At 31.7% G+C, this 27,344-nt stretch overlaps 1 protein-coding gene across 2 annotated transcripts in view; it reads left to right on the top strand.

Moving 5' to 3' along the window:
* The window catches only part of Arp5 (Actin-related protein 5), a 115,617-nt gene that overhangs the window by 57,066 nt on the left and 31,207 nt on the right, over nt 1–27,344 (top strand). For both annotated transcript variants that reach the window (XM_035371528.2, XM_035371530.2), the window contains exons 10-16: nt 4,597–4,677; nt 9,830–9,946; nt 13,869–13,961; nt 15,492–15,588; nt 16,325–16,368; nt 26,206–26,285; nt 26,405–26,473. In XM_035371528.2, coding sequence (XP_035227419.1) covers nt 4,597–4,677; nt 9,830–9,946; nt 13,869–13,961; nt 15,492–15,588; nt 16,325–16,368; nt 26,206–26,285; nt 26,405–26,473 — 581 coding nt within the window. The remainder of the gene's footprint in view (nt 1–4,596; nt 4,678–9,829; nt 9,947–13,868; nt 13,962–15,491; nt 15,589–16,324; nt 16,369–26,205; nt 26,286–26,404; nt 26,474–27,344) is intronic.

Here is a 27,344-nt window from a genome sequence, read left to right as displayed (position 1 = left end):
ATTCTTCCTGTTAACCACTTGGTGCATGATAGGTTTTCTTCCTTTACCAGCACCAAGGTTCCAACATTTACGTTATTCTTACTGAACTGCCACTTATGGCGTTGTTGCAAATTATTTAAGTAATCTCTTTTCCAAAGCTTCCAGATTTTGAGAGCATCTGGAAACCTTTTCCGACTTGCTAAGCCTATTTTCATTGATATTTGTACGTGGGGGTTCTGCTATGGAAGTGATGGATCTCTCAATAAGGAAATGCCCTGGGGCTAGGGTTTCAAAATTATCAAAATCAGCTGACAATGGAGTCAATGGTCTGGAGTTTAGAACTTCTTCAATTTCCGCTAATACTGTAGTGAATTCTTTTAGAGTAAAATGAGAATTTCCGGCTGTGTGTTTTAAATGATACTTAAAGGATTATATTTTGTTACGGCATAAATTTCTTCCGAATACCCACTTTGGACAAATTTTAAAAGAACAAATTCTGACTTGTTCAACTCTTGACACTTCAGATACCCACCTTTTTTGTCTTTTGGGTTTCTACAGTTATAAATAATTCTCAAAACATAAGAAACTATACGAATAAGTTTAGAAAAATTATTAGTAATTTTAAGCAGATCATTATGAAGCAAAACATTCTGTTTAGTTACAGCTAAACATAGAGGTATATCTCCTTCTACACAGGAACCTTTTTTCAATTTTGAAATATAATATTCTTCAGGAACTGAATTATTACCCTGAAATACTGAGACTACATTTTTTCTTGAGAATTCAGGACCTGACTACCAGGTCTCATTTTTTAAAAGATCTTTTACACTAGCCTCTCTTGTTACAAGGTCAGCTATATTTAGTTTACCAGGATGTGTGACCAAACTTCAGGATTGCTAAGAGCTTGAAGCTCTTTCAGGCGATTGGAAACAAGCTGTTTCCACCTATGATGAGGTCCTTTAATCCAGAACAATGTGATCTGGGAGTCTGTCCAAAAATGAATTGTAGGTGTCCCTTTTCGTTTTACAATTTGTTTTATTTCTTTTTCAAGTCTGGCTGCCAGCAATGCCCCCATGAGTTCAAGTTTTGGTAGAGTCAGTTTCTTTAATGGGGCAACATGACTCTTCGAAGCAATTAAGTTTACCGAGATTTTGTCAACATTTTTAACTCTTAAGTATACTGGAGTTCCGTATGCCCTTTGGCTGGCATCGGAAAAGACGGGGATTTGAAGTTCATTGGCATCACCTAGGCTACCGTCAAGGATCATCCTAGGGACTTGTGAGTTTGTAAAATCAGATAACTCAAGTTTCCATTGAGTATACGTTTGAAGAAGGTTTGCTGGAAGTTCTGCATCCCATGAACACTTCCTAAGCCATAGTTCTTGGAATAGACATTTGAGTCTGATTGTAAACGGCATTAGAAGACCAAGCACATCGTACAATTTCCCCGCTGTTTTTAACACAGTTCTTTTTGTAACACTTTCTCCTTTATTAAACTCGAGTAAATTTTTCACATCAATGGTGATGTAGTCTTGATGCTCGTGCCATGGAAGACCGAGAACCTTTTGTAGTTTGTCAGTAGGACTGGACTCTGAATGAATGAGATGGATCTTGAACCCCTTGTCTTCCCATATTTGTAACAGTTCCTTGCTGTTGGAACTCCACTTACATAAATTCATTCCTGCATCAGCCATAATCCTTTTGGCTTCACACGACATGTGAAAGGCAGATGAGACGTTGTCGAAAGCTCCAACAAAATCGTCGACATACAGACATTTATCATGCATTTCCACCATCGCGGAATGCATCTCTCAGAACTTTTCGATGTGTTCTTTAATGGTGGCAGACAGCAAGAAAGGACTGGCTTTGACATCAAACAGAGCATGGCAAAATCTGAAAATATGGATATCATAATGTTCATTTGTACCTGGGTTTTTACTTGGAAACAGAAATCGTACTGCATTTCAATCCTCTTCATGCAAAGATATCTGCTAAGACGACCACTGCATTCAAACGGAAGAAGACAAGCATGTTGAACATCGTATAAGACAAGCAGCGTATAAACAGTCATTCAGAGAAAAGTTGTTCATGTACATTGGCATCAAAAATGATTCGTTTCTTGGAACTGACAGAGTCTCTGTGAACCATTGAAAATGGTAGATAAAACAGAGGCTTTACACTTTCTAACTTGTCATTGGAACTTTTTCGATGATACTGTGAGTTTCATAATCATTCAGTATCTCTCAGTAGTCGTTATAAAGTTCTGATTATCTCTCAAATTTTCTATTTAAATGTTTCAGTCATCTCCTGGCAACTGCTAAATTATCACTTAATTCCTTAAAGTCGCACTTCCATGGTAACCCCAACTTCGTACCTCCCTTCCTTATAACACACAGAATTCTTAAAGAGTGTTATGGCCATAACTTCCTCATCTGAATGTACACTTTGGAGAACTCCAATTGATTCTAATTTCCAAAATTGTCTTAAACCCGATCTTGTATAACACGATCTTGTATAAAATAACTTCAATAATTACTTGGATACACGACGGGAATAGAAACCATTAGCATCCATCCGAAAACTGTTTCAATTAAAGTGATAGAATTACCCCTCAACTGGATTTGGTTTTCCCTTAATAATTCGTAAAACACTTCACCTCCCAAAAGAAGCCATATTTTTTTAGGTAAATAAAATTTAGGATTAGCATACTTTATATTTGCTGGCAATTTTAAATTTTTGACATCTATTTTTTCAGCTGGAACATTTCCAGCAATTTCTGGTAAAATTAAGAAGTCAAGTTCCTTACTCAAAGATTCTTCGTCGTTAGCTATGCGCGTACAAATTTTATTTTTTCCGTAATCGGAACTACAGTATTTTTTAATCCAATTGAATCTGCTCTACACCTCAATCTTTGAAAGCCTAATAAATCAGCTGCTTCCTCAGTTATTAAATTTCGCGTTGAGGCTGAATCACATAAAGCATTTAACATTAACCATTCCCAATTAGATTGCCTTAAATTAACTGTGACCGTGGAGAGAAGAACATTTTTGTTTGTATTAAGCGATTAAAAACAAAAAGCATTTTGCGTTTCGCTAACTGAGCCGTCTGGCACCAGTGATTGCGCAACACTTGGTTTCAAAATTCCTGTCTTTTCACCCCTTCATCGGCTCCACTGTCATTAATGAATCATGCTCATTTTTGTCTTTTGAACGCGAAATTTGCTCCTGGAAGATTAATTGATGGCAATTTTACTTTACAGTTGCAAGAGGGTAGACGGCTTTTAGCATTTGCAATAGAATTTTGATTGAGAATTTTTTGAAGGCTTACTTCGCATGTTTCGAGGTCAATTTGCAGATCATCGAGGCTTGCTTCAAAGGCTGGCAAATCAGCATCCGAAAGCGTGCTGTAGCATTCTTTGCGTAACTCCTCTAACTTAGAACGTAGTTTGTCCACTGCTTGAAGCTTTTGAATAATATCCGTATTTCTACTGGTACTTCATCTTGTAAGAATGACTTTATTCTCGATATTTGCGATTTTATATATCCTCGTTTTCGACTAAAGACTGTTAATTGCAACAGTTCCACAGGAGCCATTTTCTCATTAGTCATTTCGCCTTTCAAATTTTTTTTGTTTTAAAACAGTTCGAACTTCTCCAGCTCGATGGACCATGTTTCGTGTATCCATCGAATTAGTAGACTGTAAGTTAGTTTTGCAACACAAACTTTAATGAACAGAATTATTTACAATTAAAGAAATTACAGTTACATGGTTTCTTACCGAGAGCAGAAGTATAATTTCTTAATGACTGCGTAGGTCGAGAGTAAAACTGTCCTCGTTGTCTAGAAGATGTCCACTCGCGCCTGCGCAGCGTTGCCACAAAAGTTCAAAGAAATAAATATTTCAAACTCGTAACACTTGCAATATCTGTGAATCTTCATGGCCAGCATCAGTTTGTAGCAGTCCGAAGTTCCATACTTTTAATTTTCTGTAGAGGATTGATTGTTAAGTGTGTTATATATTTGTAATGTATACGAATATACCCACAATATATATTTGAGTGAACTTTCCGAATAATCTTCTTTATCAGAACTTAATTAATACATTCTGACTTTACAAATTTCTAAAGAATGTTTTTTTAAAAGATAAATTGTTATTTTTTATATCAAATTATGTTGAGGGAATGAGCCAATATATTTATGAAAATATGTGTTTTCTTATTATATATAGGTGTATTTTTATAAAGTATTTCTAAATTTGTTCTTCATTAAATGGAGATATGAAATTTTTCTGAAATTAAAAATTCTTAATATTGATTAACAAGTACTCTTCCTTTCCTAATTATTATTAATATTATTATTCTGTTATGAAATATTCAAGAGTTTCAAGAATTTTTTTATAATTTGGGGTCTAGAAAACTTAGCATTTGTATCATCTCTGGCTTTTTAAGTGTTTGGGTGTTATGAACCGTATTCATTATTTTAATTGTATATTGAACTCATTATGGACATAGTAATGATCATTATGAAAAAATTTGTTAAACTTGTTTATTTGTCATAAAAGAATTTATGTATGTGCATAGAATTTAATGTGTTTTAAATAGTAATGAAAATTTTAACAGCTCTCTTTTGATGAGGAACGTTTGCAGGAATATCTCTCTGTTCAAGATCTGCTGGAAGATGGTGATAATGAAGCAGTTTTAGTATGTGGATTTTTTTTTCCCTTCATTTTTAATGATTTTATTCATTATCACATATCCCCCCTGGTACCAAAAGTGTCTCTCTCATCATTTGCTCAATGTAGCCTAATGAAGTTTTCAGTCTTTACTTATGAACATTAATTGTACATTTCAAAATAATTCTTATTATTATTAACTAAAAATAGAAAATTTAAATATGGAATAAGAAAACGTGTAGATTTATTGTTTAAAAAAATTCATTTTGTAAATGCACATTTTGATTTTGCACACACATTTGTTATAGTATTTGATCTGCCATTATGCAAGCAGTTAATTTTAAGAATATGTAGAATAAAGTACAATAAAAATTTAACTTGAAAAAAAAAAAGATTTGTTCATGCTTTTTTTATTATTGAAGATTATGTATGATTTATTTTTATTGAAGATTAGGTAATGAATCATGATTTTTCAGTTTGCCTAATGCCTTTTTACCAAGCACATTTCTAACAACTGCTCCAGATTTTGTTCTATTCCAACATGTTTTTGCAGCTACTTTGGAATTTTTGTAAATTTTTAACTTACTTTCAAACTGCAATCAACTTACAGGAATAATTGTGTTTTAACTTCATGGTATATTTGAACTATTTCTGAAGCAATTATTCTAACTCCTTCTTTAGAGTTTGCTTTCATGATAAACTTATCAATTAAAATCTGGATGGTAACACACTGCTTTTATTTTTAGAATGGGATTATTAATGTTGTCTTTCTGCCAAACTTTTATATATCCAATTTTAAAAACACTGTCATATAGTATACTTTTCTACCTGTGAAATAATACTGGCTACTAACCATTCATAATCATTTTTCCAGTTATTTTATATGAACATAATCACTTGGTCCTTTTTTTTCTTATCAGCTGCATAATTTATTTATGGGGATAACAGCCCTTAATAAAATTAGATATGATGATCACAAAAAGTATGTGTAACAAAAAAGTACCAAATTAAAAGTATGAATAATATTATATATAGCTAAGCAAAATAAGTATTTTAGAATGAATGAAACTAAACTAATGCAAACCAAGCACATCCTATATGGAGAATGTGAGGGAAGGCCAAGTGACTGTTAAGCAGTACTGCCAACCCCAATGTACAAATATATAAGGTAGGGCCAGTTTCCCCTTTAGCCAATTAGAAAGCTTTCTGATATTTGACGATCATAATGTCAGGTGGCAGGGGAAACAAAATAACAAATACAGGATGTCTAGAATTAAAGAATTTTAAAGCTCTGTACAAGCAAAACCAGTTATCAGAAAATTGTGAAATTTTATGGTGGACTTAATGAAGGGATGAGAGTATCTTTTAGTGGGGGGGAAAAAAAATAGTTAGTTACAAATATCAGCCACCAGAAGGCATTATATTAAGAAATTACACATTTGGTAGATTATGGTGAAGTACACTATGGCTATCAGCCTAAAGAGTGGGATGTCTATCATGGAGGATTCTAAGGGAAACTGGCTTGTTTATGCATTACACATGAGGAAAACCATAAAAATGCCAATGCAGCCAGCCCATTCGGCTGGAACTGAACCCAGGTCAAATTAGTATTCGCTAATTTTATCACTCAACTGCTTGTGAGGAAATTAACACAAGTTACATACACCTTTACAATAGTTTTACAAATTTTGCACTCCTGCTTAAAAATAAGCAACAAAGGCAGAACACAGAATAAAACAAAAACTATTTTATGGATATATGTGAAATTAATCCAAGAGGTTGGTGTACTATTACTTGGCCACACAGCAAAGAATAAAGCAAAGGCATGCAAAAACACATGTATTACAACCATCACATCGCAAAACACCAAATTAATTGCAAGAATGTGCAATGGAAACATCATGCTACTAACAGTTGTAACACCCTCTATCTGAAATGTGTTGGCAATATTGTTGTTGATCACTTGTTGGGACTTTAGGGCCCACTCCTGTAGTAATGCATGTCGGAGCTCATGGAGGGTGCCAGGTTGCTTACTGCAACCTGCTATCCATCATCCCGACATGTCCCACACATGCTCTGTGGGATTCAAGTCTGGTGATCTAGCAAGCCATGGCAGACGTGAAATGGTTTCACTCTTCAAGTAATTGCTCATCTCTATGTGGATAAGCTTATCACCCATCAATATTGCTTCCCATTGCAGGAATAACCATTGCAGGGAAGCACAAGAGGTTGTGGAATTGCATTGCTGTATTGGAGGACTATGATGGAACCCCCAGGAATCATGCAGAGGTTGGTGCTGTCATTCCTTGCTACTCCAATCTATATAAGTAAGTCTCCTTCTCTGTAATAGTCTCTTTCAATGATCTTTCATGCCCAATAGCATGCCCTTGGCTCTTGCTATGTCATTCCTCTTCGGCAAACATTCTCGATGTTAAATCACAACTAAAGAATATATGGTCCTACTGCTGCTGTGCTGTTAGTGATCTGCGGCATCTTGCACATAGCAACAGAAAGCGAATCATCTAGCACTGTGGTAATCCTCCAGCATCCAGACCCGTGTCTTCTACATGGGTTTTGATCCCTTTGATAATGATTCCATAGCCTGTTTATGACACTGCGATGCACATTCAGCTCTCTCACAATAGTGGATTTTCTTGCACCAGCTTGCAACATCCCGACAACTTTCAACGCATTTCATCGTGCAAATGGTGTCTTTTTTAGCTCATGCTTCCTCTTTGGCTATCTCAGATTGCATGGAACTATTACTACTTGGGAACTGACACATAGGTCTGTCATGCCCCTTTTTAAGGCATTGTGGTGTGACTGCGGGACTGTGCTTTATGCTAATTTTGGTTGTCTATTTGCATTCAGCAATGCAACCTCTACCTCATATGTAAATTGTGTGTTTTGATTCCCTTTTTTACATTTGTACCTTTATTTTTTTTTTTTTTTATTTTTTTTTTTTTTTATTTTTAGGAGGAGTATATTACAACAAAACATGTTCCACATGATGGCCATCATTTTTAGCTACCATCCAAAATTGTAAGATGCCATGTTCCACAATTTACCGAAGTGTGTTTTTGGAAATGTTGAACATGTGACATGAAATACTGGCTTAAAGATTAAGTTATTCGATTCTCATAACTTACTCAAATGCCCCAAAGCTAAAAATTGCATGGATTGAGGACTTTCTATTGGGCTGGACACACATTGTGAAAATTCCTTCTGATGACACATTCTTCTGTAAAATGACATTTAAGAACATTTATAACACACAATGCAATGTGTTGAGGTGCTCCATCAAGCTTAAAGATTGTGCATGCAAGGCACTGCATGCACAATCTTTAAGCTTGATAGAGCAGAACTGGAACTTGCAGAGCTGGAACAATTTGTTCTCTAAAAACAATACATATAGCTACCTAGTGATTGAGCATATCACTGGACTTGTAGGACTTAAGTCCTCATAGAAGTACAGGCCTAAAATAAATTATGAAGGAAAATCCACATAATGCTGTCGATTTTAGTGAATGCAACAGATCCTATAAGGTAGGGCATGAATTTTCTGATTCCCAGATTTGGCAGTTTTCAGTATTCACTACATCATCCAAATAAAAATCTGCTTTGTGTGTCCAGAAGATATTCCAAAATGTTCTGAATCGACCTCAAAGTAAGCAAGAAGCTGAAGTGAGAATCAAAGTCAAGCATCAAAATCATGAAACAACCACATCACCAGTAGAAGTTTGTAAGGATAATACTGGAGGATATTCTTCAAGATCTTATGGACAGCTGACCATGGCCTATCCAATGCCTGTGCTAAATGCAGAATACTGGTACTAGTCTGAAAGTTTGAAGCTGTGTCCTCTATCATCTGAAGCACAGTCTCCTGTATTTGCTTCTGCAGAAATAGGTTTTCATCCTGTTCCAAGATGAATAGAAAATTATCCTGTTTCTATAAATTTTGTTATTTTCTGAAGGTTTTTATTATTTATTGGACCTTTTTGAATCCCCTTCAAATTCTAAGGTTTCCATACAGCAGCTATTGCAGAGTTAGTGTTTTGGTAAAACAGTTTTACTAATAAAGCATAATTTCATAAACTTATTTAGCATTATTGTGAGCAGCAGCTGCACCTGTAGGCAGCTTTAAAATAGGTTCTTTAATTCTGTACACCCTATTTTTCATTAGGTTATGATGTCAGAAGAACTGTATCACCAAATGAAAATCACAGCTAGAATTGGCTGTGAAGGCAAGCAAAAATTTGGCACCCCCTTGTTCCAACTATTCAAATAACAATATCGAATGTTTATCATTCAGCTGCAATACATTTTTAATTTCTAAATAAATGACATTTAGAATTTTTCTAAATTAAAAAATGACAAGGATGGGAAAGCTGTTTAAATTACAGTCCTTTCCAAAAAAAGGACTATTGGCAACACTCCATTGTGAGAGACTATGCTGCAGCACTTGGTCCTGATTTCCTCCATATGGATGGTAATGCTAGACCTTATCAAATGAGCATCGTTAATAAGTACCTGGAGAGTGAGGGCATTGCTTATATATGGAATGGCAGCTGTATTCCCCCAACCTTGATCCAATTGAAAAATCTTTGGGATGCGTTTGGGCATACTGTCTCTGCACGTTTAACTTCTCCAGCAAGTCTCAATCATTTCGACAGTTCTAATGGATGAATAACAGTTGCTAGTATCTGAAATGTTTGATTCCTTCATACATTGTCTTATGGTGTGTGTGTCTGTGTGTTTTGTTTTGTTTTTTAAGATGGAGAGACATTAATTTGTTAATGATGGAAATTGGCATCATCATATAATTTACATAAATTAGATAGTGTTTTCATCTATGTACATAATGTTTGTTTTCTTTCTTGCATAAATGCATTTTCTACCATCATGTGAAATTTAGTTGTGAATAAAAAGTTCATTTTTCCATTTTTGTTCATTTTACCATCGCATGCTTAACTTTTGGAAGCCACTGTATTTTAAAAGCAGAGAAAATAACTAAGCTGAAATAACTTTGGTTGTGTTGTCATTTTAACAGAGTTTTAAAATTTAACATTTAATAAGTTATACATTTGCATCTTACACCCAATATATTCAGTATAATTGTACGTTGTTTGAATTTTTAATGGTATCTTGAAATAACTGCATGATTTATTTGCTCATTGTAGGCTTTACAAGAACTTGGTTATACTTCTGCAACAGAACTTCAAGCAGGGATAAAAAAATTGAGCTGCAATATTAGAAAAATCAAAAATCAGATTGCTTCACAACAAGATGAACAGCAGGTATTTAAGATATTTCAGTTATATAGATTAATCTGTTTCTTTTTATTTGAAACTATGTCATACAGATAAAAGTACTAAATATTGATAAATAAGGAGAATGAACTTTCTGTTGATGGTAATTTAATTTTTTTAATTAACATATATCTTAACATGTTTGTCTTTATTTGCTGCTTACATTATTTTGCTATTGGCCAAAAAGTGTCAATTTTTTTTTTCTTCTTTTTGTATACCAGTCTTTTTCTAAGTGCAGAAAAAATATTTTAAATTTTTTAGCTTCTGTTGTATATGAAGTTCTCAAACATTTTTAATTTAAAAAAATTCATTTAAGATTTTAATATTAAATTGGCAAAAATATTCTGCATTAAATTTCCTTGTGCTCTTTTTAATTATTATTTGTACTATCTTGATGTAATTTATAAACATCTTTGTTACTATCTTGATGTAATTTATATACATAGCATAACATATACATAACATTATAATTTTTGTGAAGTAAATGTGAAATCTTAATATGCAGATTTGCGTAAAATGTTTTCAACATTTGTGGTTATGTATGTTTCTCAAAAGTTATTTTATTTACCCATAACTTTTCAAAATAGTACTAATTTTTTTAATCTGTAATATATTTTGGCTTTCTTTCAAAATTTTCTTAAAAATTAAGTGTAATTTATTATGTTTACAAGCTGGCATTCCTTTTTAAGGTTAGTTCAAAATATATGTTAATTGCATGGTTTTTGCACCAACCTGCATTTACATATTTCCATTTTTGATATGAGTTTTGTTTCTTTTTGAAATAGTTTTATTTAAAGATGATTTTTAATTAACTGAACAGGAATTAAATGTGGACTTTAATTATTCAGTTTATCTGAGAAACTGAAATCTTTCCATTTAGTATCAGTTATTTAATTTATGCATGAATGAAAACTACAAATTCCATTTGAAAAAAAAAACTTTGCTGAATTGCATAACTTATTTATAGTAAGTATATCATTATTCATAAAGTCTATTTTCAGTAATTTTTTTTGAATTAACCGTGTTAAAAACGTCTAATAATCAGCCTAAACCCAATTATTAACACTACACTTGACACTTTTAAAACTGTAAATGAAATGTGATATTAAATTTCTTCAGCTTAATCTAATATCGGGTTTTAACAAAAGTTTTCTGCCACTGCAAATAGTTCACATTGGTGTGCTTAATCACATTTTGTCGAATGATTTTTCATGTTTGAAAGAAAGAGACTTACTTTAGAACATTGTGTTGTGAAATTTGTACTAAAATATCGTTATCATTAAGTACAAGGTATCTGGAATGGAACTATAATGCTACCAGATTAGTACCATCATTACTTCCAGTTCTGTTGCAAAAAGTCAGCTACAGAATGTTACCAAATCAGGTGTACAGCTTTAGGTACTAATATTGTATCATAGACACTGTGAAGGTTTGGTACCGAAAGTTTAAAAAGAAGGACTATTGACATTCAAGAAGCAGAATGCTCTAGCCAGGCTACTGATGATGAGATCCGCCTGCGAGAACATGTGGAAGAAGAGAGCTTGCTAAAAAGTTAGACATTTATACCATGTCCATTAGTCATACTATGTATCACATAAACCTGACATACAAGTTCAATCACTGGCTGCAGCATGAGCTTACTCAAGCAGATAAGGGCAGATGTTTTCTGGCTTGCATTAATCTGCTTGAATATCAATGCAAGGACAAATTTCTGGACCACATCATCACTTGTTATAAAGAGTGGATTTACTTCAACAATGCAAGCCAAAAAGGGGTTTGGTCTGTGTCGGGTGACCCTCTCGGCAGTGTTGCAAAGTGCAATTTGACTAACAAAAAGATCATGTGTTGTATCTGGTGGGATAACTGTGGTATTATTCGCAAAGAGTATCTGGGAAAAGGTAAAACCCATGACAGTAAGGTGTACAGTGAAGATTCTAGTCTGTGTTGACGCTGCTGTCAAAGAAAACATCAAACTGAGTTCCAGTGTAAAAAGGTAATGCTCTATCAAGATAATGAGAAACCACATGTGTTTGCATTCACCAGCTGGACTCTGTACGGACTCAAATGGGATCTTTTACCACATCCACCATACAGACATTGCTACTTTGGACTTTTATCCTTTTTCACACCTGCAGCTATGTCTTGCTGGTGCTATCATCCATTCATAACCACCAAGTTTCTGCACCAAAGGCTTTGAAAAACTACCAAAACATTGGCAGAAAATCATAGATTTGACTGATGATTACTATCCACATTAAAGATATGGCTTTCATGTTTTTTTTTTTTTTTCCTAACTTTATTAAGAATGTTTTTGGCAAAAAACTTTCATTACAACCAGATATTCACGTCATAACAGGATAAATGACACATCAACCTAAAGCCAGTGTGGTAAAAAATTCAAAACGTTTTACAAATTTAATATATTAGTATTATTTTTTAATTTATGACAAAAAAAGGACATTTTTGAACAAATGATACTTAACCTTCTGAGCGGCACATGATTAGAGATCTGTTATGAAGACTTAGATTTAAACAGCATTTATTATCTAAATTTGTATAATTACTTATTTTAGTCTCTGTTTTTATACACTTACATTCATTAAGGTGACATTTACATTATTAAAGAAAGCAAAAGATCTTAAATTATAAATTAGAAGCTAATATGTGCCAAGTGACAAAAAATCTCATGATCAAATAAAGCTAGTCATGCTGCTTAGAGGGTTAATACTACAGTCAAAAGTCATTAATTGGGACACCCATAATCCGGAATGATCTATAATCCGGACCTCAAAGCTACAAACTTTCTGCGCATGCGTCGCTTTCACGCATGTTCACAGGCATTTAAGAGTGCGCTTAAGACCTTTACGGCTGCAAATATGTTTGTGCGCATGCGCGTTTAATGTGTAACGGAGGTATAAGCTAAGCTAAAATTATCTAATTCAGTTAATGTCGCAGATTGCGTTGTTCCTTAATCTTCGAATTGGATCCGGCTTATTATTTTTTGCAGACTGTTAGAGTAATTTCATAAAAGTAAGCTTGAACTTTCGATTATGTCAAATAGAATTTCCGATATATATTTATTAATATGTAATTTGTATCTACAAAGCGAAAGTATGTTTTGAAATCCGAAATCTGTTTATCAATTTCACGCAGCAGATTGGAAGTTGATCTGCCAGCACTATCCTTATCTTCAGGGCAGATGTTTTTATTTTATTTGGCTTATAATTCCTTACTAAGTGTAGTATTTCATCTCGATGTACTCCATCTTTGATATGATTTAAATCAAGTTCCTCGTCATTATAATTCGCTTCCGATAGTGAAGAAAGTGACCCAGAGGTTATTGAAAACGAAAACATTTCGATTGACAAATTAGTCGGTATTCTCAACACAGCAATTATAGGACTTGAACAGCGGAACTTTGTAACTAAACAAGAAATTATGTCTGTTTAATAGAATTAAAGAGAAAGTATTATCACACGAAACGAAGCAACTTACATTGAAAGAAATGTTTAATAAAGTAAACAAATAAATATTAAGCTTTTTCTTTTTGTAAATTTTGATACCCTTTAGATCATAATTGTTCTTTATTTCATAAATTACGGTTTCATATTTTTAATTTTGTAATTTCTGCATGCCATCTTACCAGATTTAAACTGATGATCTATAATCCAGAAAAATCGATAATCCGGAATCGCCGAAGTCCCGACGAGTCCGGATTAACGACTTTTGACTGTATACAGTTTCCGTACCAAGCTGTGTGGAGCATGCAAGAATTTATATGTATTAAATATCATAAAGGCTGTCACTTCTCTATTTAAAAACAATTCAGCATTAAGACAGTAACGTCATTTTAAATAAAAGTCTGTTATTCATTGAATTATATTGTATTATTTTTTTGTGCTTTCTGTAGGATTCACCTTTAAAGAATTGGTGTGAAGAACTGAATTTAAAGAACTTTTCAGATGCAGATACCTGGATAAATGATGTAAAACAAAAAAGAAAAGTAATGATATTATATGGTTTTATATGAGTTAGTCAGTGATGTGCCAATTGATAGGATTAACTGTATGTTTATCTTTAAGTTTTAGAAATCTAATTCTGATGATATATTTTTTGTGTGTGAAGAAGTGGAGAAGCATAACTATTTTCACAGAAGTATTTCAGCTGGTCAATAAACTTTTATTCAGTAAACAGCTGGTTCATCTGTTACCAGAAATATAAATGCATTTATTTAGATACATATTCTATCCATCCATTTTATGGTGTGTCACTAATTGGCTCAAGTAAAGTTTTGATTGATATGTATAACCTACATGAATGCAGGCACTCAAGCGTCTTTTTATCACAAAATATTTCATACTAAATTATTTTTCATTTAATATACTGCTATCAATTACTTACATTATAGAATATGAATTTACAAAGGAATGAAACAGTTTTTTTAAATATGTATTTTCTTCTAAAGAATGAAACAGAAATAGGTTTTTATACTTACTGACTTAGTTTTGTTTTCCTCTATTATTTCCATTAAGCCTTTTTTGTATAATTAAAGTTTATTCAGACTAGGTTTTTATTGAATATTAGATTGTTGGTAAAATTGTCCATTTTAATAGCAGCATAGAGAAATTAAATTTGAGTTTAGAATGAAATATAGGTTAGAGATGGCAAAAAATTTTAATAATTGCTTTTTTTTAATGCAGTCTCTTTATTATAATGAGGTTTTTGAAAAAATATTTGATTGCCCTCAAAATTTTAAGCCATCTGGATGTAATTAAAAACATTTGAAAATGTGAAGTTTTATTTACATTGCTGGCAAGAAAGATACCTTATGAATAAGACAGTGAATCATCTTCAAATGATAAAATGTTGTTACACAGAGTTATTCAAAAAGAGTGAACTAAGTTTGAAGTCCACCTTCATGGTCCTCAAGCATCTTCTTGGAATAAATCATTGATGAATTGAAAAAGTATATTTCTAAGTTTTGAACAGTACACTTTGTCATGCATGAGATGCCTCGTTTTCTCTCAGTGTTTAGTTGCTTTATGTACAGAATAGCAACACTGTGGTGGAACAAATCCTGAATGGCCTTGAATTTCAAAGCACAAGTAGAGAATATCCAGAAGGCATTTCATAAAACCCTTGGAAGTCCATAACTCAGATTATCTGTAAATTTATAATCCCAGAACACACTAGTAAAACATGAAATAAAACTTCATTATCAGGAGAACACTTTGCCTGGTCAGAAATTTGAAGTTATTTTCCTAATATAATACGGCTTCATGAAAGCATATTATTCTTTTCAAATAACTTTTTATTTTGTATTCATTACAAAGTCGATCATTCTGTTTTGTATGCTATTGTTTGCCAAGTACTATTCAATGTATTTAAAAAAAAAATTATGTAAAATTTAATCTTAAAAATGTTGATAGCCCTCAGAAATTCCTCTATTCTTTTATTATTTATTATTATTACCATTATTGTTATTTTTTTAATTATGAATCAGTTATAATGCTTAATTACATGGTTTTAATAGGAAGTGGCTGAAGCTCGTCAGAAGTTATCTTCAGACCGATTAAAAAGCACACACATTGGTGGATTCAGCTCCACAACTGCAAATGACTTATTTGGAGGTCAGTTTCATATTAAAAAAAGAGAAATGTTTAAATCTATAAGAATATTTCATAAATTTAATATTATTAGCCCAGAAGGGCTGTTAATTTCGTTTTGGCATTTTGCGTTGGTTCACTATAAATGTCAGTTCACTTTTTCAAATTGTTGCCATCAGATATTAGAGCCATGTGTTATATTTAAAGAAATTAAATAATGAAGAATATGCATAAATGTATGTATGTTTCTTGCATTGTGATAAAACAATGGTACCTAAAGCCATCAAGTTTTGAATAATTTAATCTTCACTGAATCTGGTCATCTGGAAGCCTGAATTTTGAATTTGTTGTACTATCAATTTCATATTTTGTAACACTTTAATGAATTTTTATTAACAAACTTTATGATTTCAAAGCGAGCAATGGCAATACTGTACGGGGGGGGGACATTTTTATCTCCAGCATGCGAGTCTATGTATCAGAAATTCTAAAGATATGCTCTTGCAATATTGCTGTTGAATTGAATTTTATGGTTTAAATCTTTTTATTTGATCATTTTTTAATATTTTTAGATATATTTAATATGAGTTGTCTATATAATTATATGAGCAACAACATATTTTTTGTTTTTACTTCTTGCAATATTCTGTTAAATCTGCCTTTGGTATGTTTAAAGCTTAATCTGTATTTAATGTTAAAGTCAAAAACTTAAAAATTTTATTATCTTTTTGAGAGTCATTAATAGTGTTCTGATTTTTAGGTGTATTTGGTGATCCTGTAGAAATGCAATCATTTCAGGAATATGTAAGTATTAAAACTTCCTATAGACCTAAAAGTTTTCCTATAAATGCATAGTAAAATGTAATCACTTATTCTACTGAGTAATCATAAAATTTCAGGACGACATATGCTATAATGAAAAATTTTGCAAACTGTGTCATAGCAACATTAAGGGAATTTATCTTCATCACAGTATGTTTATCTGCAATACAGGGATTAATTCGCAAGAGCATCAGGTGCAAACAACTAGTTCCATGCATGCTCCGAATTTTAATAATTTTGATATACAAGATATTTGTAGATATTTTCATGTTGGAATATCAGTCATAGATATAATGCAGATGAATAGAAATTTATTTAATTTAAAACAAAATGTGCAATTCATTTTTACAAATGAAGTGTTAAAGATTCATCAGCTCTGCTACAAATTGCTACATGTGTCTTCAGAAATTTGCCCTCTTTCCATTTGGCAGTTTAAGGAGTTTCAAAAATTACAGTTGGCCCTTTGGTTTCCTTCTGATATATATATATATATATATTACAGAAATATAATCCCTACCCTCACATAATCTTTCTACCAAAAAGGATTTTTTTGACCAGGTATATGTAGAAAATATTTGTATCTACAGACTGCATCACTTGCAACTATGCAGTTTTTCACTTCTTTAAAATTTTTAAATGCTAGCAAAATTCAATATGTTTCAAGCTTCTTTAGTGTCTAGATGTGATACATATTCATGTAAGTCAGCCATGAGATGGGCTATTTTCCCAAATGTGCCTTTAAATACTTAAAAATTATATTTAGAGATTGTCATACTTAAAAAAATTGTTCTTTCTTCCATCATAAGTGGGGAACAAGAAATCTGAATCTTCTTGATAGTGTCTCGGTGAAAAACAATTAAATGCGTTTTGGTTTCAAAAAAGTGAACTATTCTATATCATGTACATAATATCTCACATTAAGAAATCTTTTAATAATTAAAATAAGGCTACAAGTTTTCATAAAAGTTATTAGTTGGACAGTAATTAATTAAATTCATTTCTAATTATGTCAATTGAATAGTATATTAAAATAACAGCAAACCAAGATAACTGCAGAGATATTAGTCACTGGTGACCTATGAAAGAAGACCAGTAAGCAAACCGTTAATCCTTCTGCAACCATGCTTATGAGTGATTTAAAGCTCAGGGGGACTAGGACCAGCCAGCACAAATTAATATAATGAGGCATGCAACTTTGCACCACGAGCATTCTCAAATCGAACTAATACTGTTACAGAACTGGCTACTGTGATTCCATGACTGAGCAAAAAAACATAGATTTACCATAGTTTCTCAACCAGGACAATGTTTATTAAATATCCGCAACAAAAAAAAAATAAATAAATAAAAATAAAAATTTGTGGAGTTTGATACGGGAGACATGAAAGATGAGCAATGCCCTTGCAGGACTCAAACCTGGACCTCCCAAATATGCGCGAAGTGTGTTAACCATTACACCATGAAGGCATGCAGAAAGGAGGGACCCTTTTAAACGCCTGCTGAGGATTAGGAGACCCATTCGTGAAATCCTGGTAATGAAGAATCATCATCCACCACCTTTTAGTTCGGTCGCCACTGTAGAATCATTAGGTTATTTTGATGATACAGGAGACATGAAAAATGAGCAATGCCCCCACCGAGACTCGAACCTGGACCTCTCGAATGCATGCTGAGTGTGCTAACCATTACACAACAAAGGCATGTGGAAAGGAGGGAGAGAATAACCTACTATAATTGAAATCTCTAAATAAAGAAGTTGTTACCAAAAACAAAAAAAAACTCAATTGAACTTACTATATTATTGAGAAGTTATTTCAGTAGTATGAATGGTAGTTTATCAGTATTATGAACTTCCGTTAATATTGTTGTTATTTTTAATAGCACTAAAAAAAAAATCACTGCTGTTTTGGTGTGTCTTGTTTGCTGAAAATCTGTTCTATTACTTGAATGGAACAAAGCAATGAAATGTTGTTTGAAATGACCGAAAAGTTGTATCCATTTTTCTTCACAGTTTTATTTTTCTTGATTTCATAATTAGCTGATAAAAATCCTTTTGCAATGACTACTTCATCAAAAACTTTATTGTATAAGTTGCACCCATTGAGTGACCAGAAAATTTCTTGTAAATAAGGAAAAAATGACTAACCTTCAAATGAATTTATCTCCTTCAAAATAATTCGCCAGTGGACCGTGTACAACTTTTCAACATTCTTAAGGTTCTATAAACACTGTTTATAGGCATAGAAACTAATTGTTTGCAAAATAACGTAACATTTGGTTTAATATCCAACACATTTTCAAATCTTTGTCTTTCATGGCCATCTTAAGCTTCAGAAAAAGGGAAGAATCAGCTTGCGATAAGTCAGGAGAATATGGTGGGTAATTTATCACTCCAATTGAATGCTTAACAAGTACTGTTGTGTAGACAGTGCTGTATGGGGCTTAGCATTATCGTGTAAAATGAACCATTACCAGAATTTAAAATTTCCTTCCTAACTCTCCATATCCTGTTTCTTTATCGAAAGAGACGACCTGCTTGTAAGACTACTGATTAATTGATGGATTTTCAGGGACAAATTCATGGTGTGTAAGTCCTTTTTAATCCAGAAATGCAACCAACATCACCTTAGTCTGTTATTTAAGCATCCATACTTTTTTTGGTGGTGTGAGGGGGGGTATGGAGGAAGACAGCTCTTTCCACTATATACTTTATCTTTTTGTTTCTGAGTCTTATTGCAGATACCAGGCCTTATCTCCTGTTGTGATACAAAGAAACTGTTGTTCTGTCTCGCTGTAATCATCAAATCTTTACAGCAAGCTTTTCTGTCTTCTTTTCGCTGTTCTGTCAAAATCCAAGCCAGAAATCACAAACTTTCTTCAGATTTTTAATTAAACTTAACCTGCAGCTTTCTTTACTTATCCCAAGAATGTGTGAAGCTGCTGAGTTGTTACACCTCTATCATCTTCTACCAAAGAACAAATTTTCTTCACATTTTTCTTATTGTTTGAAGGGCACCCCATTGTTGGTTCATATTTAATGCTTTTAAACCTGCATTTAAAGCAGTTTCACCACTCATACATGCAGTATGTCATGAGTGATTGTCTTTTTCACACATTATTCTTGATAATGATGTGTGACCATATACTGTTTGAATCATCTCTAACATTTTGGTAGCCTATTCGGGCTCTTTACAAAAACATTTGGGTTAAAAGCATAGAATAGGCTGCGTCAACAAAATTGAGAAGGCAGAGCCATGGATCTTATAAGAGATAGACTAACCCAGTGGGTGGGGCGCACGTCACCGACATGTCAGCAAGAAAGAGTAGGGACGATCTGGTTTACTTTAACACTGAAACCTATGGCGTGTATATCACATAACTGTTTTTAATTATTAAATGTGATACGTTGTATAGTGATGAGATTATGAAAGTCACGGTTTTTTTCAAATAGGATTTAATATATCTCATTAAGGCACTTTTTACTGCATGTTTTTTCACGCATAATTCTTGTATAAACATCTTTGGTAAAACGGTAAAAACTCTAAGCACAAAATTTATGAACTTAATTTTGCGTAAAAATAAAGTAAAATTAAATAAGATTGATAGCATGTGATGTTTTGAAATAAATAAGGTAAAATTAAACAAGATCTAAATTTAATGAACATTTTCAGGCAGTGATTTTCAAAACTATAATACGTAACATTACAAAACGATTATTTATTTGATTATATCATCATTAAATTATTAACATTAAAGTGGATTATTTATTTTAGTAATTTATAAAATTTGGAGCATAAAATTTTTCGAGTGTAATGAAGGAAACAAAGATAAAATAAAATGTAGAAGCACTCAAATTTTATATTACGCCCAAAAGGAACCTTTTTTTTAATATTTTGAGTGTTACCCATATTTATTGAATATCATGTTCTTCACCCGTAAACCACATAAACATTTGAAAACAGCATATCTTTCCGCACTGGAGATAAAAATGTTATTTTCCATACATTGTTACCATTGCTCGCTTTGAACTCGTTGAGTTTGTTAATAAAAAAATTCATTAAAGTTTTACAAAATATGAAATAGATGAAAACAAATTCGAAATCCGGCTGTCCAGATGCCCATTTTTGGGTGGAGGATTATTTTTTTATCAAAATTTGATGGCTCTAGATACCGTCGTTTTTGTCACAGTGCAAGAAACATACATACATTTATGCAGATTCTTCATTATTTAATTTCTTTAAATATAATACAGGGTGATAATATTTGGTAACAAAAATTTGCAAAGAGACATGGACATTTATAGTGAAACAGCGCAAAATGCTGCTTCGAGCTAATAAATTAAATTAACAGTAAATAAAAAAAAATATTATGCAGAACTAAAAGTAAATTTTAAAAATAATCACTATAAAATACAAGCAAAATTAATTATTACGGTTAAATACAATTTTAATATTAGAATTAAATGTATAAAAATTAAGGAGTCAAAAGTGTTTACCACTATGATGTATTATGAAATATAATTGAAATAAAATTCCTTTAGAGAAATTGTGCTATAATACTCATCTATAATTTTAAAAAAGCAGCTCAATTTAGAATTTTAAATGAAACTTTCAAAAATTCGTTTTTAAATATTTTAGTATTTTTTACTTATTTACACTAATAAAAAGCATAAAAATTGCAAGAGAAAAATTGCTTGTTTGAAATTTTCTATTAGTTCAGATTAAAAATATTATTTTCTAAAAGTAGTAGTTACAAATTTCCTTACAGCATAGAAAAAGCTAAAAAAAAAAAAAAAGTATCCAGACCTGAAAGCATGCAATAGCTTTATATTTATTTGGAACGCTAATTATGCTTGATAAATATACTAAATTTTTAAAAATAAATCTCAGTTTCAAAAATAAAAATATGGAGAATTTCTAATTTGTGAAATGAGGCACTATAACCAACTTTTTCTTGACAATTATACACGTTGCAATAGGCAACCACTGTTAAATTTCTGCAAGTCATCCCTACTCCTCCGTATGTGATCAAGGTGACAGCCGGGAATGCGTCAGACATGGGAGAAAACCCATTTGGGTTGGTCTATTTCTTATAATGTCCATGGGCAGAGCTGTGTGACGTCCATAAATGGATGGGACTAAGCTTGTGACGTCACAATGTTTTATCGCATTTACACTATGCGTACTTTCTATTTTCTCTGAAAAATAGCAATTATGAATTGTTTATTATTGTAAATTAATATCAAATTCTTTATATTTATAACATTTAAGCTTAGGCTTTACTGAAAATGAGTATAATAAATTGTTTATAATTAAAATTACCATGATACAGTGAGTAAAGTCTACCAATTATTAAAACGATAAACAACATCGTAGTCTCTCATACTTGTGCTTCATACAGCTTCAATATTTTCAAAGATTTTTAAGCTTTAGCATTTATGCAAATACAAAAGATTTTTTTTAATTTAAATTCATATTGTGGAACATTTTTAATTTTATCATTTTTACAAATTACCTTATTGCTATGTAACGACATAATTTCTTACATACCAGTGATTAGACAATTTTCATTATTTTCTAAAAATTGTAAATTTTACATTAATAAAAAAGAAGAATATTTTTAATTGCATATGAACATCATTACACAGCTTTCTTATAAGTTTTTAAAATTCCTAAATCATGCCATATTCTCTGTAAACATACTAGAATTCTATACATTAATAAATAGAAAAAAACTAATTTCTCACAATAAAATAAAACAATATAAGAAAATAAATACTACAAATTTGGAACGCTAAGCAATGCTTCACATACGCAAACACACATATTATCAATGAACCCATATTAGAGTGAAATTACGATACCAAACACTACGTATTAAAATAATGAGGTAAACGTTACTTATAGGGTCAAAGTTTACAGTTTTGCTGCTGTTGAGTAGATCATCGGACTATCAATATTTATTGTAAGTCGTAAAGCATTATCAACATATCAACACCAAACAATTAAAAAAACAATTTAAATAACAAAAATGATGTCTCAAATATGATTTACGATGAACACAACAATACCAATTTAAAATACACAAACAATATATTAAGCGTTGCACATAAAAAAGTTACATTACTGCTCGACATCACACACAACCTCGTTTTTCCTTGTACACCACAATTCGTATTCGCTCGAAAAACATCAAAGAATTGCACAAACTCAGTGTCAATCTGCACATCCATCTATTTTCACTTAAAAAACATCAGAGAATAGCACAAACTCGGCATTGTGCACTACATTAGCTTTGGCCCATGTACACAACGATATATTTTCACTTAAAAAAAAAAACAGAGAACTGCACAAATTCGGTGTAGTGCACAAGCTCGGCTTTGCCCATGTACACATTGTTCTATTTTCTCTTAAAAAAACATCAGAGAATTGCACAAACTCAGCATTGCACACTACATTGGCTTTGGCCATCTACACATCGATCTATTTTCACTTGAGAAACATCAGAGAATTGCACAAACTTGGCATTGCGCACCACATTGGCTTTGCCCATGTACATATCTATCTATTTTCACTTAAGAAAACATCAGAGATTTGCACACTACATTGGCTTTGGCCATGTACACAGCGATCTATTTTCACTTAAAAAAACATCAGAGAATTGCACAAACTCAGCATCACGCACAACCTCGGCATTGCGCACCACGTTGCCTGGCCATGTACACAGTGATCTATTATCACTGGAAAAAATCAGAGAATTGCACAAAGTCAGCATCGCGAACAACCTCGGCATTGTGCACCACGTTGGATTTGCCCATGTACACATCGTTCTGTTTTCACTTAAAAAAATAGAATTGCACAAACTAGACATTGTGCACTACCTTGGCTTTGCCCATGTGCATAGAGATCTCTTTTCACTTAAAAAATCAGACATTGAATAAACTCTGCATTGCTCATATACTCAGAAACCTGCTTTCACTTAATTGGAGAATTGCAGAAATTTGCGCATAACCAACTCCATTGATTCAAGTGATAAAAAAAAATGTTTCCATTTACACAAAATGAAATTACACAAAATGAAAATAAAGCCACAAGAATGAAGTAACTACCGGATATCCAAATTGCCATATTTGATAAGCACCCGATATTTTACTTAATAAATGAAACTTACCTTCAGTCATCTCCTTTTGCACCCCATCACATTCCCCTTCAAACACGCCACCCAACACCACATTCTTCTTCAAGCATAACTCTATGCACACTTCTCTACAAAAACTTTTCCAATCTGTCAACGTATTTTTAGCAAGTAATTCCGATCCTATAAAATCATTCCTGTACTTACCTAAATACATATAGGTAACTCACATTATACCACACATGCTCGATTTACTCTTCGCAAACCACGAGTGCTTTCAAACAGACCATGTAATTCGATGCTTACATTAGCCTCCAGTAACTCTACACATCCACTCAAAACCATCTATACAGTTCTTTTGCTCTACTAGTTTCATATCAGTTTCAAAAATTGGACATTTATATGGATTTGCAATGAAACGTTTCTCCATACACCACTCAATCACGCTTTTTTTACCGCTTCACTCCAACTGAAAAAAAAATTCCAGATTCAGATAATCATCTATTCTGCACTAAGCACCGAATCAGACACACTCATCAAAAACATTCTTTCTTTTCTCTATTTTGAGAAGTTACTATTATAATTTTTAAATCATGCATTCAATATTTTCATTCGTTTGATAATGTTCGTTTTCAATCGTTTGGTATCTTAATAATACATTTGTGAGAGATAACTCATTGCGTTAAATGCTAACACTACCACACAACACACAAAAGTAGATTTATAATTTAAAAAATCTTGCGCAGAACATTATAAACTTAACATTTCAATTCAGTTAAAATATAATTTTTCTTCAAATAAGAAGCTATGGCATACTTCTAACTTGTTTTTAAGAAGAGACGTAACCAATATTACGTCATAAAAAGGTGTGTCCAAGTATAAGACAAGTAAACACTACATCGACTGATGCAGCCTATTCTGCAATTTAGCCTCATAATTAAATAAAGTGATTTTTGCGGCAACGTTCTTTCTTGGTGTAGTATGCAGTATACACGGGATTTAGCAATATTATTATGAGTAGTAAATGATTATTTTGGTATTGGCGGCCATTTTCAAAAATGTGCCAAGGCTCGTACCGTATTTTAGGATTTTACCGCAAAATCTTTTAAACCTTATGTTTTCTTTTTAATAAATGCCTTATTTGTCATTTTGCAGTAAAATAAAAAAAAAATAATATTCAGTCATCTAGGCTAACCATTTAACATAATTGTATTCACCAAAACAGTGTTGATTATTGTAATTCAGTTTTTAATCTTCAAGTAATTAACTTTATTTTAATGTTATTCGTATCCTTTAATGTTGCTTCTTCCTTCTAAATTGATTTATTATTAGTTAATAATACTTTCAAATTTCAGCTCCTGAAATGAATTCTAACAGTATGGTGGCATACCATCATGAAATTTAATACCCACCCTTTTTTTCTTTATATATGCGGCTAAATAAACATAAAATACCTGAATTTATTTCAAACTATCATAAAATAGATTTCTTTCTTTCATTTAGTTGCAAAATTGCTGCAAAAAAAAAAGACATTTTTTAATCCAGATTGAGCAGGTTCTAATCTCAATCTTCAGTGGAGAAAACAATTATTATAGTTATAATCATAATCCTTTGAGAATAAGTCGTATGTAATTGCCAATTTTTTGTGTTTTCGAGTAGTAGCATAATTAATTTACCTCTCAGCAGAGCCAATGCTCACTACGCAGATAGACTGGAATTTTTCTTAAAACATGCCTGCAAAACCTGAAAAAATCAGGGAATTTCATTCTCCTGTTTGAGTGGCAACCCTGATATAATTCATCTATTATAATTTTACAAGTTTTTGAATGTTTCAGTGTATTATAATTATAGTTAATATATTTTTCAACATTATTTTTATTTCCATATAGTCACTGAATATTAAAGTTACAATGAATTAATGAGTTAAATATTTGATTTTTGATTTGCAAGAAGTTTCATTCAATGCTGTTGCACATGATAAACTACATCAAAATTGCACTGAAAGGGGGCCTTTCACTGGGCTCATCAGCGTAATCAGCTGAATTTAAATAAATAGCCTTTTGTGTTCTTCAGTTTTTAGGGTTGCTTTACTTTTTACAGTGGGTGTCCAGGTATATTGGAACTTTAATGAGAGCTTTGTATTGCAACATGACCTCATGGTAATAAGAGTATTCCATGATGGTTGGCAATCCAACAAGTACTGCAATTTTTATTTGAATATATTTTGACATAGGTTTGAAAAGCATTATTTGGCAGTAGCAGTCCTTTTAAATAATAATGGGGTTTTTTGAATTTTTCATTCATTAATTCTAAATGTAATTTTTCTAGATGAGTGGAAATATTAACTTTTTTAATTGAATTTTATAAAAAATTTTCTCAAGAATATAAAGTCAAAAATATAAAGAATAAAAATTTAGTGTAATTGACATTAAAAACATTTACTTTTACCTTGGGATTTCTTTGTGCAGTATTCTTGAGCATACTTTTCTTGACAAATTATTGAATCATGTTGCTGTGCACATTCATAAAGTATTTGCTTACAAGCACTTACAGTATGTTTTATAATTTACATTTCCAGTAACTTTATAATAATCCTATACTTTGATTGAGATTGTGAGTTAAATCAATGCTGTGTATTATATTACTCTGCATTAAAGATAAATTTCTCTTTCTTCTGATCATTAGACAATGGAGCTTGAAGAAAAGAAAGAACAAATTAAAATTTTAGATGAAATCTTGGCTGAATATAACAAAGAGTTTTCTAAGTATGTTTATATTTTTTTAATTTGTAACATTTAAGTATATATATATTTTTCCTCCAGGTGAACAGGTTATCAGTTTGCTGTTTTACTAACTGTAAAATTTCTTAACTGCTTATTTTTAGGTCAGAAGCAAATTTTTCTTTCAATTTAGCTGAATATTATCAGTTGCAGCTGGGTATTGAACAAATAAGGTATGTGAATTTTCAATCATAAATGTTATCAAAAACTTGACATGTTTTAAAGGTAAAGAGATTTATAAATTAAAATAATCTAAATTTCTTGGAAAAGAAAAAAAAAATACATATAATATTTCATAGGAATATAGAAATGTTTTCATTTAGTGCTTTTATGATAAATATAATTTATTGGTTATAAATAAATTTGTGATGAAGTACAATAAATTAAAAATCACAACAAATGAATGAAAAAATTGCTTTTTGCATTAAATGTTTGCAAAGCTTAAATCATACCCTATTCTTTGTAAAAGCATTTTTCATGAATAAATTATCTATTAAATTCATATCAAAATTTTACCTTGAAACAAAGAAAACTCTATCCAAAGAATTGAAAACGTAAGTCAAATTATAAAATGCTTTAGTGAAAAGACTTAATCCAAATGGAATTTAAATATAAACTCACAAGAAATAATTAAAAACTTCAAGTACTTCGAGAGAATAGAACCAAAACTTTGAAAAAGATCACTAGTGAAACCAGTAGATTTGTCAGTTTGGCATCATTGGCAAAATTGTATTATGTTTATTTTAAGAAATTGTTTTGTAATAATAATATATATACATATTGGTGTAATATTTAGTAATAACTTGGATAGATATATGAAAATAGAACTATAATGAAAATAGAAAATAGGTATTGCAGTTCTTTGTAATATAATACATTCTATGATTATAAACAAATGGTCTATAAAAACTAAAAGTGCACCCTCATTATTCTATACGGTGTCAGGAGTATTTTGCTTTCAAAATGGAAAGTTTAAAACCACCAAAGCTGATGAAATTTGATGATCTTGCTTCAAATTGGCAAAGATGGCTGCAATCATTCGAA

Source organism: Stegodyphus dumicola, chromosome 8, assembly GCF_044657685.1.
Source record: "Stegodyphus dumicola isolate Sdum_Otavi_A_Nest chromosome 8, ASM4465768v1".
Taxonomy (NCBI): domain Eukaryota; kingdom Metazoa; phylum Arthropoda; class Arachnida; order Araneae; family Eresidae; genus Stegodyphus; species Stegodyphus dumicola.
The sequence above is the reverse complement of the archived record's forward strand: the minus strand, read 5'-3'. Positions and strand labels throughout refer to the sequence as shown.